The sequence below is a fragment of the Tubulanus polymorphus genome, chromosome 11 (genome assembly GCF_964204645.1).
Source record: "Tubulanus polymorphus chromosome 11, tnTubPoly1.2, whole genome shotgun sequence".
NCBI classification, from domain to species: domain Eukaryota; kingdom Metazoa; phylum Nemertea; class Palaeonemertea; order Tubulaniformes; family Tubulanidae; genus Tubulanus; species Tubulanus polymorphus.
The window spans coordinates 3216639-3233964 of NC_134035.1; the positions used below are offsets into that span (position 1 = coordinate 3216639).

Below are 17326 nucleotides of genomic sequence, written 5' to 3' on the forward strand. Positions count from 1 at the left end.
TGGAGGCTTCAGTGTAGTACTTTGATTTGGGACCCTCCACTGCACATTGCTAAGTAAAAAATTTGCCGTGAAACTTTGTGCTAGTGATTGGTGGAAAAGTCAGTAATACATTTTTGGTGGGTTTGGTCGGCATTCAAGACCATAAACACATATTTAGAGATACGTATAAATGAATTTGAGGTGAATTATTATCGGGTTGCAAATATCGAATAGAGTTCCAGCCCGCACCGCATTATTTAGTCCGGCGCCGAATCTGAGTCCGCATACGTACAATACGGTGAACTACGCGGTGCACTTTGAACTTTCTGAACCAGGAAGTAAAAAATGGAGTTTTTTCGAAAGAAGCCGCTGCTTCTGCTTCTGGGTTTATCGGCGATTTTAACGGTGTGTATCGCTAAACGAAAACCGAACACACCAGAACAGATTCATATATCCTATACTGGATGTAAGTATTCCGCATTTTTTGACTGCCATCAATGTTTTAACTGATTTAAGGCCAGGTTTTGAAAACGAAAGTAGGGTCAGTCACTGAGTGAGTCAGTGGTTTTACTTTGTTGTCACGTGAAATCTATTTTAGTCAGTCTACTTTCGAAATCAGTCCAATGAAAGATATAAACGTTGATATGGGTCATACGTAGCATAATCAAATGATTTAGTGTATCTCTAATCTAGTCTATCCCATCTGACAGTGACGACCCGTGTTACCTTGTTCTAGCCTGGATAAATATTTCACAATTTGGTCTAGATTTTCTAATGGCTTAAAAAAATTATGTGCTCTACAAGCGTTTTAACTCAGTTGACAAACAGCAAAGCCTTATAATGTTTTTAACTCATCAGATATCACTGATGTTTTACAAACAGCACCTCGGGTCTAACTCCAACTGTCATATTTTTGCGATGGGCCTCTTGTACTTCCTATGTGACTAATACAAATGTGCCCTTCATAACATCTATGGCCCCCTTTCTGATCTGATAATTTGAGAAATCAGTGAAAAAACCCGTGAATCGGTGAAAAATGTATGAAAAATTTAAGGGAAGAGTCTGTCAATATATTTTGATCCGCTTTTATGCCATATACCTACAGTGGAGCTCAAGAGTTGTATAGGCCCTATAAGAAGTTCAAGTCTTATCTAAATCTGCCCTCATTGTGATCAGTAACCGAGACATTTAATCAAAGCTTCAATACAGAATAATAACACAATATAGAAACGATGGTATATTTATACTGCATAATTTCACTGGTCATATTGAGATCAATTTGATATAATGCACTCGAAAAGTAATGCAAAAAACAGTGTCGAGAGGGAAAAAAGGAAAGAAATGGAGTTTTGACTGAGAACTGAACTTTTATTATGAACTCAAAATCACGAACAACAAATCACATGATGAACCGGTTTTACAATAGTATTCGGAATGCATTATATCATTATTTCCTGCCAAAGAATATTCACATGATTGATAACAACTCACAATAGAAACGGGTTGTATATGATAGAATATAGAAAATTGAGCTAAATTACCCAAAAGCAGGTCGCAGCCATTAAAATATAGAAAACTTTGTGAAATAAGCCCAAAAACAAGTTGTAGTTAATGAGACTGTAAATTGAGAGAAATTTGGCCTACCCAAAACAGAAAACTGAGAGAAATAACCCAAAACTGAAAATTGAGAGAAATAACCTAAAAACAGAAAATGGAGAGAAATCACCCAAAACTGAAAATTGAGAGAAATAACCCAAAAACAGGTCACAGACAATAAAACAGAAAATTGAGAGAAATAACCCAAAACAGAAAATTGAGAGAAATTACAGGTCTCAGATCGTAAAATATAGACTATAGCCCTAGTTACCTTATTAGCTGAAATCTAGAAATAGCTCTCTGGTACCGTTTGAGATGCGACGTACCGGTAATCAAAAACGTTTTAATTTTTCAGCGAACCCGACTCAGATGACGGTAACATGGCTTACGTTCAACACGACGAAGTTCTCGGTAGTTCAATACGGTTGGCAGGTGTTGAACGAACAGACGTTCGGCGGCGTGACGAAATTCGTCGACGGAGGAAACGAGAGCAGCGTACGATATATTCACCGCGCCGTTCTGTCTGATCTAAAACCAGGCGTGAAATACTGTGAGTAGAAAATATCGAATATGTCAACAGGGAGTCCCTTTACAACTCCTTGCTTCCTTGAAAATTCATTCTGATCAGAAATTGCTTTTAAAATTGTTTGCAACTCCTTGAATTTGAGCAAAATGCCCAAAATTCCTTTAAAACTCCTTTAATTTTGACTAAAAGGCAATTAGAAATGTTTGTCTAGTTTGTGGTTGTACGGTAGACTATGCCTAAATCAGTATAGTTGGGACCAGGTTATTTTTAGCCAATTAGGCGGTTGCCAAATTTGAAACTGAGTTTAGGTAGTGTATCGGATAAAAATTTGCTTACAAACCACTGGATTAATGGTTTACCGAGTTGAACAGTACTGGTTTAGAAGGAGTCTATAGTAATTAGAATGAGAGTGATGCAGGCCCTTCCTCAAAATTTGAAATTTACTCCTTTAAAACTCCCAAATATCCAGGAATGAGGGATCTGTGGGGACCGTGTTTGACTATATAGCTCATTTCTCGGCAATGGTCCTTTAAATTGCAAGATCGTTCATTATGGTTCTGACCTATCCGTAAGAGTGAGCTTTCTCAAAATTCCATATCGTCATGAATTGAATTGTTTTTATCTCCATATATAGTCTATCGTTGTGGATCTGAGTTGGCATGGAGCAATGTGAACACGTTCAGGGCGATGAAGAACGGCACGAACTGGAGCCCGCGGTTCGCGTTTTTCGGCGATATGGGCATCGAGAACGCGCGTTCCCTTCCGCGACTTCTGAAAGACGTCCAAGCCGAAATGTACGACGCCATTTTTCACATCGGTAAGCGAAAGATACCAGTTGTAAATTAATCTATTTGCTGGATTGGTACAATGATTTTTTAACTGTTTGAGAAAAGAATGAAACTTTAGTTGAAATTCGTTCATTTTCGACGACCAGCGTCTACTCTGGTGTCTGTAGCAGAAATATTATTCATATGAACTGGAAACTAAGGAGAATACAATACTATGTAGAAAGAAAAGCTATTGTTAAAATAGTTTTTTAGCAACAACACAATATTCTCATTACAGGTGATTTCGCCTACGATATGGCTGATGTAAGTATCCTAAAAATTCGAACAATAGCTTCAGTGCTGCGTTAGGTTCATTAGGTAGTACGGTATTGATATTGTCTTTACATAGGATAATGCTCGGGTCGGCGACCAGTTTATGAATATGATACAACCGATAGCCTCCAAAGTTCCATACATGACCTGCGTAGGAAACCATGAATTTCATTAGTAAGTACAACTACGCTAAAGTTAATCAACTTTCTAGGTGAAGTCTTTAGTTTTGGTACTGATTAGGTGATTAAATGAAGATGAAATTGACCACTGACATCACAAATGAAGATATCAATCTGTAGCCTGGACCCACGACCCTCAGACATTCGATGATTTTTTCACCATTCCTCATTTTCTAATTATCCAAGCTTCACGTGTGTTTAGGGGCGCATTTGGCGGACTTGCTATAAGATGGTCGTACACAGAACACTGATGGTGCTCAAAATATTAAGTTTATTAACGAAATATGAGGTTGTTCTGTGAATTGAGCCCCTGGACCTCACCTGAGACACTCTTAATCGAGCACCGTACATTAGACATTTTATCAGCATCATCACGATAGGTAAAACACAATATCCGTGTTGACGCGATGAGGAGAGAATCCCACAATGATAATAAAAAGTCCGAAAATGAAACTTTGAGATAGTAGTTTATTCAACGTTTCGACTATATCCTAATAGTCATCTTCAGGAATAATGAGATACTACAGAAATTATGAGATATATATACAATCCAGAGACAAAGAGACTAATTCAAGTAATCAGAGATGATACAAACTAAAGGAAAATTAACGTAGAAACAGTTACACGCTAAAACTAGATAAAACTAGAAGACATATTTTGGAATCTGCATTAATTATTGAAAATTCGAACAACGTTGTAAACCTTAATAATGGTTTTTCACCCCATAATAAACTTATATCAAAATTCCTCTGTAAACTGGTTAAACTCAACACTTGATTTCCCCTTTGATTATTTGTTATTTGTTCTCTCATCAATTTCGTCTCTGACTTAACTTGTATTCACCTTTGTTTTAATTTAAGTGCCCCTTAGTTTGTCTTTCTTTTTACTACTGACTTTAAGTTTCATTTATATTTATACTCACTATTGTTGTTTATAATCACCCCTTAGTTTGCTTCCCTTTAATCTATTTTAGCGTGTAACTGTTTCTACGTTAATTTTCCTTTAGTTTGTATCATCTCTGATTACTTGAATTAGTCTCTTTGTCTCTGGATTGTATATATATCTCATAATTTCTGTAGTATCTCATTATTCCTGAAGATGACTATTAGGATATAGTCGAAACGTTGAATAAACTACTATCTCAAAGTTTCATTTTCGGACTTTTTATTATCATTGTGGGATTCTCTCCTCATCCTTTATCAGCATGCGCTTAAATAGTAAGAATTCATGCTACTATCAACAGGGAATGTCTGAAAGTAGCTCCAGGCTGCTGACTGATCATGGTAGTTTTACAAACAATGATTGAGATACAATCGGGCACAATATTGTTTTAAGTTTTCTACTATCTACTATACATTTTTTTAGCGATTACTCAAATTACAAGAATCGACTCGGAAACAGTATGCCGAACACACCAGGCCGCGATAATATGTACTACAGGTACGGATACCAAAGATCTGAGTCTTCAGGGTGTCATTTCCTACTGGGGTATCAGGACAATTGCCCCCCGGACAACTGCCCCCCTTTAAGATTAAAAAGATTTAATTTGGGGGGCAATTGTCCTAGAATCCCTACTGGCTATCTCAGGGAACGCGGATACATAGCATCAAATTCCCTTGTAGATTTATGCATTTCAACATCAAATTTTTTCTGTCATCCGTTATGTGCTTTTGGTATCTTTTTGCAGTTTTGACGTTGGTCCGGTTCACTTCATCGCGATCAACACTGAGATCTACTACTACAAGATTTCGGATTTGAAGCAGATATACAGCCAGCATAAATGGGTAGAAAACGACCTCATCGTACGTAAAGCGCTGGTCGATCCTCGATGGACCATCTTCGTTTTATTTGCTCTGCGTTTCAATCGTACCGTGAAAAAAACCATGTTTTTAAGCGAAACTGATAATAATTGTCATTTGAATAGCGCAGGACTGGTATCCTAACCTGAATGAGTTCATATGCACTCCAACTTGGTATTATTACACCTCAGCCTATAACTCTATTCCATGTATCAGTCATCTCTCCCTGGAGAGAAGTGATATTGATATTATTACCGCTAGCCTATATCTGTAACTGTATATCAGTCATCTCTACCTGGAGAGAAGTGATATTGGTATTATGACCCCTAGCCTATATCTGTAACTGTGTATCAGTCATCTCTACCTGGAGAGAAGTGATATTGGTATTATGACCCTTAGCCTATATCTGTAACTGTGTATCAGTCATCTCTACCTGGAGAGAAGTGATATTGGTATTATAACCCCTAGCCTATATCTGTAACTGTGTATCAGTCATCTCTCCCTGCTGAGAAGTGATATTGGTATTATGACCCCTAGCTTATATCTGTAACTGTGTATCAGTCATCTCTACCTGGAGAGAAGTGATATTGGTGTTATAACCCCTAGCCTATATCTGTAACTGTGTATCAGTCATCTCTACCTGGAGAGAAGTGATATTGGTATTATGACCCCTAGCCTATATCTGTAACTGTATATCAGTCATCTCTACCTGGAGAGAAGTGATATTGGTATTATAACCCCTAGCCTATATCTGTAACTGTGTATCAGTCATCTCTACCTGGAGAGAAGTGATATTGGTGTTATAACCCCTAGCCTATATCTGTAACTGTGTATCAGTCATCTCTCCCTGGAGAGAAGTGATATTGGTATTATAACCCCTAGCCTATATCTGTAACTGTATATCAGTCATCTCTACCTGGAGAGAAGTGATATTGGTATTATGACCCCTAGCCTATATCTGTAACTGTGTATCAGTCATCTCTACCTGGAGAGAAGTGATATTGGTATTATAACCCCTAGCCTATATCTGTAACTGTATATCAGTCATCTCTCCCTGGAGAGAAGTGATATTGGTATTATGACCCCTAGCCTATATCTGTAACTGTGTATCAGTCATCTCTCCCTGGAGAGAAGTGATATTGGTATTATTACCCCTAGTCTATATCTGTAACTGTGTATCAGTCATCTCTCCCTGGGGAGAAGTAACATCCAACATCCGAGCAGCTGCTAAGCGCTTGGGAGTCATCCATCAGGCCAGGTACCCATTTACTCCTGGGTGGAGAGAGGCGCTAAGGATAAGTGTCTTGCTCGAGGACACTACGGTAATGTACGGTGGTTCGAACCCATGACCTGGCTTCCCTGAGTGGAATTCTCTAACCACTTGCCCACCCCGCTCACTCAAACTAGAGTTTTTTTCTCCATTCATGGTTCGTATAAATGTAAATATTCTTCAGGCTGAGGCTTCGTAGATGATTGTAATTAGTTTCGTTAAGCAACAAAGTTGTGCGGTATCATCGGTTCAGTTGTCTTCTAATAGAACCTAATAGCTTGAAGCCATGTTTTATGTGAAAGACTGCTTGAAATCAGTCACTCGGTCGCAGTTTGTATCGATGCGAATATTCTTTGGACTGAGTTCATCGCAGATGATGAGTACACAGTCAGGTTCATAGAAAGTTACGCAGTATCTTCATTTCAATTATCTGCGAAATGAATCACGCCGCGTGAAACCATGTTTCCAGTGAAACTAAGAATGTTAGGAAAACATTACTTAGTCATGTTGCTTCATCATATCGTAACCAATCGAGCGTTTAGAAGATTATTATGTAGCATCGTCGGTTCAACTGACGTCGGAATCTTAGCATTAAGCCTTATTTCGGTTTTCAAGCTTGAATCTAATTGATCAAAACCATAGCGTCCAGCGACTCAGTTTCACTAAGAATTTCCATCATGGAAACGTCGTTTCTGGTAGTAATTAAGAACTTGTTTCTTGTATCTAATATGCTCGATTCTTTTTGAAATTTTTCAGGAAGCTACCAAACCGCAGAATCGCGCCGTGCGTCCGTGGATAATCATGCTCGGCCATCGTCCGATGTATTGCGGAAACCGTGACAACGATATGTGCACTAAGAACGAAAACTTGGTCAGTTTCACTATTTTCAAATGAGTTTATCTTAGATGGTACCGGCGAAATGAATCGGGGAATTTGGATATGCTATCGACCACCCATTTCATTTTAAAGCGAGAAATTTCTTCATTCACCTGCGGCAGATTCATTCGTGTCAAAATCGGGAAATACTCCTGGGAATTTTAAAATCAGCGTAAAGTGGCCACTCTGCTCTGTTTGTCATAGCAAAACATGCAGCCTCTGTAAATCCCTCAGTTTGAATTTTGTGAAGATCTATTTGAAAAATTTACCTGGTTTTCAACTTTGAAAGCGATATATCTACACTCCTGACACTACCGGGTAAGATGTAGATTCGGTACTGTAGTAAAATCCGTACTCTCATTCAACTCGGTGGATTTTTTGGCTCAAATTTATTTTGAAAACCTACCATTTCCTCGGATCTCTACTCACAGTCCCAACGTTGAGTATAGTTCACTGTAGTCAGTTTATTGATTGTAGGTTCGTAATGGTTATTGGGGTGTTTTCGGTCTGGAGAAGTTGTTGTATTCGTACGGCGTTGATCTGGCTATTTGGGCGCACGAGCACTCGTATGAAAGACTGTGGCCTATTTACGACTTCAAGGTATGAAAATATTTACATGTACACGTGTCACCATAGACTCACTGACTCCAACATGGCAAGGGTCAGATTGGTGTAAAAAATGTCAAGTCTTGTTATGTTGTAGATCCTGTTGACTTGTTATGTTGTTGATCAGGTTGTGTTGATTTGTTGTAGATCCTGTTGTGTTGATATGTTGTAGATTGTGGTGTCTAATTATGCCGTCTTTATTTCAAAATGTTGTTTTATGACTAGGTTTACAATGGAACTCCTACTGCTTATACGAATCCGAAGGCTCCGGTACATATTACCACCGGATCTGCTGTGAGTATTAGAATAGAAAAGTGACCGTTATTGCGGGGTGGCCTCTTTACTGGAGATGAGGGAAAAGACGGAATTTTCTTTCCTTTATAAAAGTCTGGGCATAGTCACAGTCAGGGAATTCAGTAAAGGAGCTTAGAATCAGGGAAAACTCAGGAAATAGTCATGGAAATTGGTAGAGATAGTAAGATCACGCATTTATAATCAGACGGCGCATTCTACCATTTTCCAGTTCCGTCATATTCCGGAAAGTACAATTCTACCGACTTCCAGTTTCCTAATAATTCTATCGTATTCTAGGTGTTTTAGATTCTCGGGCGTTTTCGACGAAATCAAATATCTGATACATTTTCTAGGGCTGCAAAGAAAAGCTGGATCCGTTTAAGAAGACGCCGCCGGCGTGGTCCGCAGTACGTTTAGATGATTACGGATACACGCGGTTACAAATACACAACTCGACTCATATCTTCCTTCAACAAGTATCCGATGACAAGGTAAGAAATATTAGTGTATATTCCTTAATGGGCCCACTCGTAAAGTAGTGTAAGCAGAATGATGATACATGTAGTATCTTTATTTATCTCCTTTTAAACAGTTTCAAACATTTTGATAAATACATATAACGGATTATGAATATAAGGAGAAAGAACAATGAGACGAATAAAACCCACAATCGAAGTACAGTAAAAGTCTGTTGTAACGCCACTGTTGGGACCAATGATAAACATGGTGTCATAACGAATTTGGCAATGTTGTAAAGAATGGTATTTCCATCGAATTTGAGTTGGATTGGGCAAATTTCTCTGAAAATTTTTGGCATTAAGTGAGCAGTTGCATTAAAAAGGATGGCAGCGTTATGAGAGACTTTGACTGTAATTCTACAAGAGGATTTTGACGTCTCAACTCAAACGTTATGAGCCATTTTCATGAACTCTTTTCTTGTTAAATGGCTCAAAGCGTTTGAATTTAAACGTCGAAATCTTTGTAAAGTTTTTCTTTGATAGTAGGGTTTAATTCTTCAACTGAATCAGACGTTCTAATTGTCCATGAAAATCGTTAGTGTAAGCAGATTCTTAACTGTCAAAAGATAGGTGGTTTAAATCGCTATTTTTGCGGGTTTTCTATTTTTAGGGTGGAAAAATCGTCGACGCAATGACTCTGATCAGGGAAAAACATGGCCCGTATTCCGAATTGTAAAATGAATGATTAATGAAATGAAGAAATTCGATAGCTGTGATGATGAATTGTGATTTCATTAGATTCCACTTTTGCTATTTCGAAATATTTTTCAATACGATTTATGATGTTTTTAGATAATGAAATTTGAACGATAGTGAAATAATTGATGTTGTGATGTAATGGGGCAGTGTATGTACGGGGACTAATGTAGGTATCAATGCACAGCCTGGACCCTTCGGATATTCGATGCATTATCATAGTTCTTCTGATAGTTCCATCCTCCAGACTCCTGCTTTTTGTACTGAAGACATTTTGAATTTGAATTCAAAATAGTCAGATATTGCTCCTATCGGCATCAGTTCCAATAATTTCACCAGACATCGATGAATTTCTGAAGGGCTGCGTATTGATACCTGCGTAAAGATTATCGAGGACCAATTTATGAGATTGATCCAGGAGCCAGAGTTCGGGAAATAGATTTGACTCCACGAGTGAACTCGTTGAAAATCAGGGCTCCTATGGTCCTTAAATTCCTTAGATACCCTAAAATTCCGGAAATCTAAATTTAAGGGGTTATAGTAGACTAACCTTAATTTCGGAGTTAACTCTTATTCACAACTGTGAAACTGGGTCCAGTTCCATTGAACGGTTTTGACTTTGAGTCTCTGAGTTGGAATTAGTTTATTTCCAATTGAATGATTGTTTTTGTTAATGTTTTATAAATTACAAGTAGACAAACTGAAAGAACGACAGTTTTGTAAGATTACGATGAATTACCATTACGTGTATTGTATATTTCGGTAGACTCCTCATTACTCGGTACCGGTCTCAAATCTGTAAACCGCTTGTTAAAGTACTATTACCGAAATCTATTTGGAAAAAATCTTCTATTTCTGTGATTCTCATGGCACAGAGATGTTTACACTGCTGAGTAATGCGGAGTCTACTGAATGAGAAAATCTCAATTCAACAATTCAGTGGATTTGATTTTTGAAGTACATTGTGTATTCCATACGTGTCTGAATGATTATGACTTGTATCGCCTTCGCTGTTAAAAGTATTGTAAAAGTTATGTATTAAAAGTGAATGAATGAATTCATTTTCACTATAACTTACAATATATGATCTACATATAATATAGATTAGTTTAGAGCGGTATTAAGCGCAGTAGACTCTGCTGAAGTCAGACCTTTTGGTACAATGAAAAGACTTCCAATTTCGGTCCTATCCGTCGTTAGATATGGCGACGCAAAGATATCTCAACACACATTCGAGCGGAGTCTCTGAGTTTATTCTATATATATATATATATATATTATGTTATAATGAAGGACTCGAAATCCCAACGAGCCAAAGGCTCCTCCCCAAACCCACGCCGATTAATATGACTAATGACAAATGAGATGAATATCAAAAATGAAAGTAATGATGATAATAGGTTACAAATAGGTACAACATACCTCAAGCAATCTAGATTTTAAGCAGTTTGACTGTATGAAATGTTATGTTGTTTTATGAAACAGATAAGATACTGACTGTTTTTAGTTTATTTCTCATTGTCTATGTATGAAAATAATGTAAAATCCACGCGGTTTGTCACATTTGATAGCGTATAGATAGACCAACCCCGGTATCAGTGACCAACCCCAGTATCGTAAAGTCGTGTTGGAACCGTAGCGACTGCTGAATTTACTGAATGACGTTTTTTTTCCTTTCTATAATATGTTTTTGACGAAATTGAATTAAATTCACCGCAGCAATATTAATTAGAACCTATCAAAAATTGATAATAGGCTGTGGCAATCTAAAATTGCTTCCAATGTCATGATCAACCCCAGTATCCCTATAGCAATGATTGCAGTGCTATGACTGGTGGTGTTAGTCTCCATTCGCTATAGAATGTGACTATTGTTTATTGATTAGTGCCATAATTTGTTCGTCATTTTAAATAGTGGTTAGTTTTTCTAATTAATGATTGAAAATCGTACGGGGAAATAAATATTTTGAAAAGCTTCTTAAATTTGATAGTTATTATCTGTCTGAGTGCGAGGAATGAAGCAATCGGGTAAATCGCAGATTCCAGAACTTCAGGATCCGGTTCCACAGTTGTGAGTTTAAATCAACTAACCGCAGTCTGTCGGATGTTACAGTCACGTAAATGCACTAGAACTCCGCGAGCGCTAGCAGTCGATTTTGATACCAAGTGAACAAATGCCGAAAAAATCCGCAGATAGAATTCGTTTTGTCAAAGAAAAAAGAAAAACAGTAATTGAGTTAAGGTTTTTGAGTTGATGGTTTCCATCAACTGCATCTAATAAGCCAGTGTATTGTATTGGAAGTGCGCAGTATTATTTGATTTCAACAAATTATATGATATTTTTCAGTTCAGAAGTATGCAAGTCGCAAGTTGATCAAGTGAACAGTAATATCCCAGCGTCACGCACGATTAGCTTAACCATGACCGTGACCGGGACGTGATCAGATATACATTGTGTACATGAATCAGTTGGAAATATATGCTGTCGCACGACACACGTATAGGCTTACTGTTTAGCGGTAGAGATTCAGGAATATTCGCTGAAAGGATCTGCAACTAAAAAAATTTGGAATTCTTATTTGGAATACGCGTTCATCTGAACCATCAACTTATCGTTCACATCTGTATTTACAAAACTGAAACGACCAGTCCAAACTGTTATCGCCGAATAAATGCTCGATTTCGTTGTGACGCTAAGAAATCCGTTAGGAATAAACATAAACGGGATATAATAACCTGATGGTGTATCGGACAATGCGTGTGTTAATCGGAATAATAATCAAACGCGATCGCTTTGAAGTGAAACAATGACTTTATGTTAAATTACGCTCGCGATTGAAAAGATATCATTTATGTTAAACCGCGGTTGTAAAGTTGGATTCCTGTTTGTTGTTTGTAAACTGATTCCTGTAATTAACTCGTACATTCAAACTCAGCGTTCACGTCTGGATGAAAAACTGCAGCGATCAATGCAAGAATTGATGATGTGATGTAAACCTGTGTGATATCGGGATATAATAAGCTGATACTCAGTGATTGAAATAATTATCAAGTGTAATCGCTAATCATTAAAATCGATAATGAGATATTGTGTATTCTCATTAGTTGTTCATTTGTTTAGCGTTGATAAAGATCGATTTATTTTATGACATTGAAACTGAGAAATTCCTGTTTATTCTTCTTTAATTCATTCATTTCTGACCATTTTGAAAATAAACAATCGTAATTAATATTTTGTATTAGTATTTCGTTGTCTTTATTGTTTTATTCATTTCTTATTGTGAGAATTGATCGAAACATCGGCCCATTCCCCTTATCGCAGGAGCCGGCCACCCCTTCTCCAGGGCGGGCACGGACAACAGCCTAGACGCGAGAACGGACCGATACTCGCTTGCCAGGGCATAAAGGAGCAATTTTACGGAAGCGGACCTATAATATGCGGGACCGGACCGATACTCGCTTGCCAGGGCATAAAGGAGTCATTTTACGGAAGCGGACCTATTTTTTGTGGGACCGGACCGATACTCGCTTGCCAGGGCAAAAAGGAGCCAAAGAGGCCACTTCCCCCAGGAGTGGCAGGTATTTTACGGAAGCGGACCTATTTTTTGCGTGACCGGACCGATACTCACTTGCCAGGGCATAAAGGAGTCTTTTTTACGGAAGCGGACCTATTTTTTGCGTGACCGGACCGATACTCACTTGCCAGGGCATAAAGGAGTCTTTTTTACGGAAGCGGACCTATTTTTTGCGTGACCGGACCGATACTCGCTTGCCAGGGCAAAAAGGAGCCAAAGAGGCCACTTCCCCCAGGAGAGGCAGGCATTTTACGGATGCGGACCTATTTTTTGCGGGATCGGACCGATACTCACTTGCCAGGGCATAAAGGAGTCATTTTACGGAAGCGGACCTATTTTTTGCGGGACCGGACCGATACTCGCTTGCCAGGGCATAAAGGAGCCATTTTACGGAACCGGACCTATAAATGCGGGGTCGGACCGATACTCGCTTGCCAGGGCAAAAAGGAGCCTTTTTCCTAAGCTGCCAGGGCAATGTGTAGCCTTTTCTTCATCGCCTGCCAGGGCCTCTCTCCTCGAACCTACGATTGAATCCTCCTGGTCACCCAGTACCATAGACCATTAATTCTCACAATGAGAGTTGAATGAATAAACAATGACACCCAATATAAAATACTAATCATTATTCATTTGTTTATTTTTGCATCATACAGGAATGAATTAAAAAAGAAGAAACAGGAATCTGACATAACTTCAAGTTTGAAAGAATTCATTAAATAAACCTCACGAAAAATGTCTTTTAGGTTTTATCAATTAGCGATCACGTCATTGTACGATACACTGATTAACAGTTAATTGTATCCTGATATTAGAACAAGTTTATATTTCTTGCAGTTACTCCAAATCGAACATATATTATCATCAATTTTTGAAATGCAGGTTTATCCAGATGTGAACAATAAGTTTGAATGTACGACAAACAGGAATTCAGCTTACCCCCAAGTTTGAAAATAGATTGATTCTAATTAACCTGGAATCATAACCCTCGCTTATCATAGTTGAAATGTCTCGCGAACAGTTTTATCAATTAGCGATCACATTTGATTGTCGATCCGATGATCATTGTCCAATGCACTGATTATCAGCTTATTATATCCAGATTTTAGAACATGTTTATTCTTTACGCACTTCTTTGCGTCACCGAAATCGAAAATCCATTCTACGATATCATCACCTCTATCTAACACTGATCGCTGCAGTTTATCCAGATATGAACGACCTACGAACGCATTTTCATGAAGCTCCGGAGTCAATGTCTTTAATATCCGCACACATACACTGATCGTGCAGCATACAGATACGAACGACGGTTTTTCAAAGTCTGAATTTGTGAGTTCCAAAAAATGTGTTTCCGTTTCGAAAATCCCATGTATTTTCTCGCAGAGTCGATATCCTAAATCCCTACAAAACTTTACGCGTGTCTCGCATGACAGCCGACTGACTCATGTACAGAATGTATATAGACTAATCATGTCCCGGTCACGGTCATGGTTCCAGTTAGTCGTGCGCGACATGACATTGTTCAAATATGCAACTTGCGCCTCCAACCTGAAAAATATGATATAATTTGTCGTCAAAACAAATGAACAAATTCTGCGCATGACCGACTGTATTTAGATTAAAAAAACGGAAACTTTGTTTCTCATAATCGGCGTTTGTAGTAATTTTAAGTATCTTTTTCGGTTAACTTGATCATGTTTAAACATGAAGTATGTACAGGGTTGAGACCACCGGCCCGGGAGAGAAATGAGTTAAACGATGAATCAATTTTTTTGTAAAATAGAATACCTCTATTAAAGCCGTTACAACCAATAATGAGAATCAATACGACCATTCAACGAATTTGATGATCATAAGTGAGATTGGTATTACCAGTAAATGTGAGTTTGATTTGGGGAGAATGAATTGGTCTCAGAAAATGCTGGCATATTAACAATATATGGATGGCGTTATAACGGACTTTGTCGACCATATATGGTCATATATGCCTAGTTTACAAAAAAAATGGCCACCGGGCTGAAGAGGTAGGATAGGAGGGAGAGGGATCGCCGCCGACGGGGCTTTGTTTCTTCAGTTTTCTTCTGCCGTTCGTTCGACCATCTCATTTTTTCAACCAGTCGCTGCTGTGATGATATTCTCCTGCATAAATTTGAGATCTCAAAAAGATCGGCCTCAAGAATATCGGCGGCGATCAGGATTGAGGAGCGGGATGGGTGCGGAAAGTGGCGCCATTTCAGACGACGGAATATCGAGTTAAAACATCGTCTGAAATATCAGTTTACATCAATAGATGATCGTCAAAAATTATTTCTGCGCCGTCCAAACGTCTCGCACCTGCGGCTCGTGCGACCCCTTGAATTTGTGAAGTGCCCTTTTCAAAAAGATTCTCATGAAAATACAGCACCCTGCAAAATCCGACGTCCGGACCTATGAAATTAATTAGAATTTGAATTATTGCGGAAAAGGGCACTTTATATTGCAAAAAATGGCACGTTTCATTGAATCAATTGCCAAAAGGCACGTTATATTGTCAAGAAGGGCACATATATTGCGAAAAAGGGCACGTTCATTTGCAAAAAATTAAGAAAAGGGCTCCAAAAATAGTTTGAAAAATCCTGTTATGGGTACGATTCATCTCCAATGAGGGCGCATGTGTTCAATCATATTACCGTACTGATGTGCTCTGACAGGGCACAACTCTGTGACTATCGGCACGTTCAAATTGCCAAAAAAATCCTAAAGGCACATTGTATTGCCAAAAGGGCACGTTCATAAAAATTCAGAACAGGGCTCAAAAATAGTTGGCTCAAAAAAATGACTTATAACTATCACATTCTAAAAGGGGCACATTCAAATTGCAATAAATACTAAGAGTGGTTTGTTATTGCCTAAAATTCAGACAAGGGTATTTTTGCTATTTTGATGCCTCAGATGCTCTGATAGCTGGGCTTCAAATTTTTAACTGATTCTAAACCCCTTGGTGGCTTCGTACCTTCGGTGCTCGCCTCGTCGTGGTAATACAAATCCGGACAGGTGCCCTCTTGAATGAGTGCTACCCCTTGAATTTGGGCCTAGATCCGCCCCTGGAACCGATACCAACCAAACACTTTCAAAAATAACTTGAACCCTTATTTAGAAATAATTGTGATTAAGATTTCATCCCCGGCTTTAATTACTCTTGTTAGCTCATGTTTTATTAGTAAAAATGTTCATGTAAGTCCTAGACGAAGTCTCGTTATATTTCGGCTAAAACATTTACATGGTGTATTGTTTTTATATACTTGTAATCGATTTTGATAAATTAATCGATTTTCAATCGTCATTGTAATAATTTTGTTCTTTTTGAATAAATTTCTTTTTAATGTTTCGGATAATTCTATTGATTTTCCTTGTGTAACAATGAGTGAATTGCTAGCTACCTCCTGAGGGTGAGACTCTCTTTAGTGCCTGCGGACCATGGGGGAGACCATGGGGGAGAACATGGAAGAGGCGTATCTCTTTAACACCCGTATTGCTCGGGTTAGTTTTACTACCAACGGGTGGCGCTGTATGTAAATTTCACATAAATCAACGACTTTCGGCTATTAGCGGTACTTAAGTTAAGACCACTTGAAAACATCATAGTCAATTACGGTAGTAGTGAAAATAAAAAGATACAGTACAAAGATACAGTACGGTGTACAGTTAAGGACATGATTTCATAGCACCCATACTAGAGACATTTTATTCAGACAAGGACTATTAGTTAAACATAATCTTCATGATATTTTCAGCAATTAATGATCTGTTATATTAATTAGTAATTCAGTCTTTCGGTGGTTCGAGATAAAATGCCCGCAAAATAAGAACCTAACGAACCAGGGCTGACCACAAATTGACCACCAGATAAATTTTCGAAACGACACAATCCAATCATGTTTGGTATCAAATAACTCGTGGCTCGGACCATTGTCTATTAACTGACCACTGCATGACCAGTACCATATATAGTAAATTATTTGTTTTGCAAACAATTAAGTTGTTTGGTGTCAAACAACTAGAAATGATGAGGGCATTAATCTAAAAATTGTTTAACTGACCAATACTTGACCAGTACTGACCAGTTATCAGTGCTAACCATAAGCCCGCATAAGTAATTTATATGTTTAGTAAAGCCATAAAATCGTGTTTGGGCGTCGAGCGACTAAATATGGCGCGGGCTATGATCTAACAACTATTTAACTGACCAATTTTTTTACCAATACTGACCTTTAAGTAATTTGTCTATTTTAGAAGCAACACAGTCGTGTTTGGTGTCTAATAATTAGATATTG

At 38.2% G+C, this 17326-nt stretch overlaps 1 protein-coding gene across 1 annotated transcript; it reads left to right on the forward strand.

The window, feature by feature from the left end:
* The first annotated feature begins 310 nt into the window (after positions 1-310).
* On the forward strand, positions 311-11421 carry LOC141912485 (acid phosphatase type 7-like). Its single transcript, XM_074803710.1, has 12 exons — positions 311-445; positions 1931-2125; positions 2736-2918; positions 3167-3192; positions 3278-3375; positions 4746-4820; positions 5068-5182; positions 7206-7319; positions 7803-7925; positions 8157-8225; positions 8579-8716; positions 9354-11421. The coding sequence occupies exons 1-12, from the start codon at positions 325-327 to the stop codon at positions 9417-9419; spliced, it is 1323 nt and encodes a 440-aa protein (XP_074659811.1). The 5' UTR covers positions 311-324; the 3' UTR covers positions 9420-11421.
* The last annotated feature ends 5905 nt before the right edge of the window (positions 11422-17326 follow it).

Bases quoted from the DNA above. Each gene is read 5' to 3' on its own strand.
- LOC141912485 (XM_074803710.1), top strand. From the start codon at position 325: ATGGAGTTTTTTCGAAAGAAGCCGCTGCTTCTGCTTCTGGGTTTATCG. The intron at 2,126-2,735 runs GTGAGTAGAAAA...CTCCATATATAG, and splicing joins AAAACCAGGCGTGAAATACT to TCTATCGTTGTGGATCTGAG. The intron at 3,376-4,745 runs GTAAGTACAACT...ACATTTTTTTAG, and splicing joins GGAAACCATGAATTTCATTA to CGATTACTCAAATTACAAGA.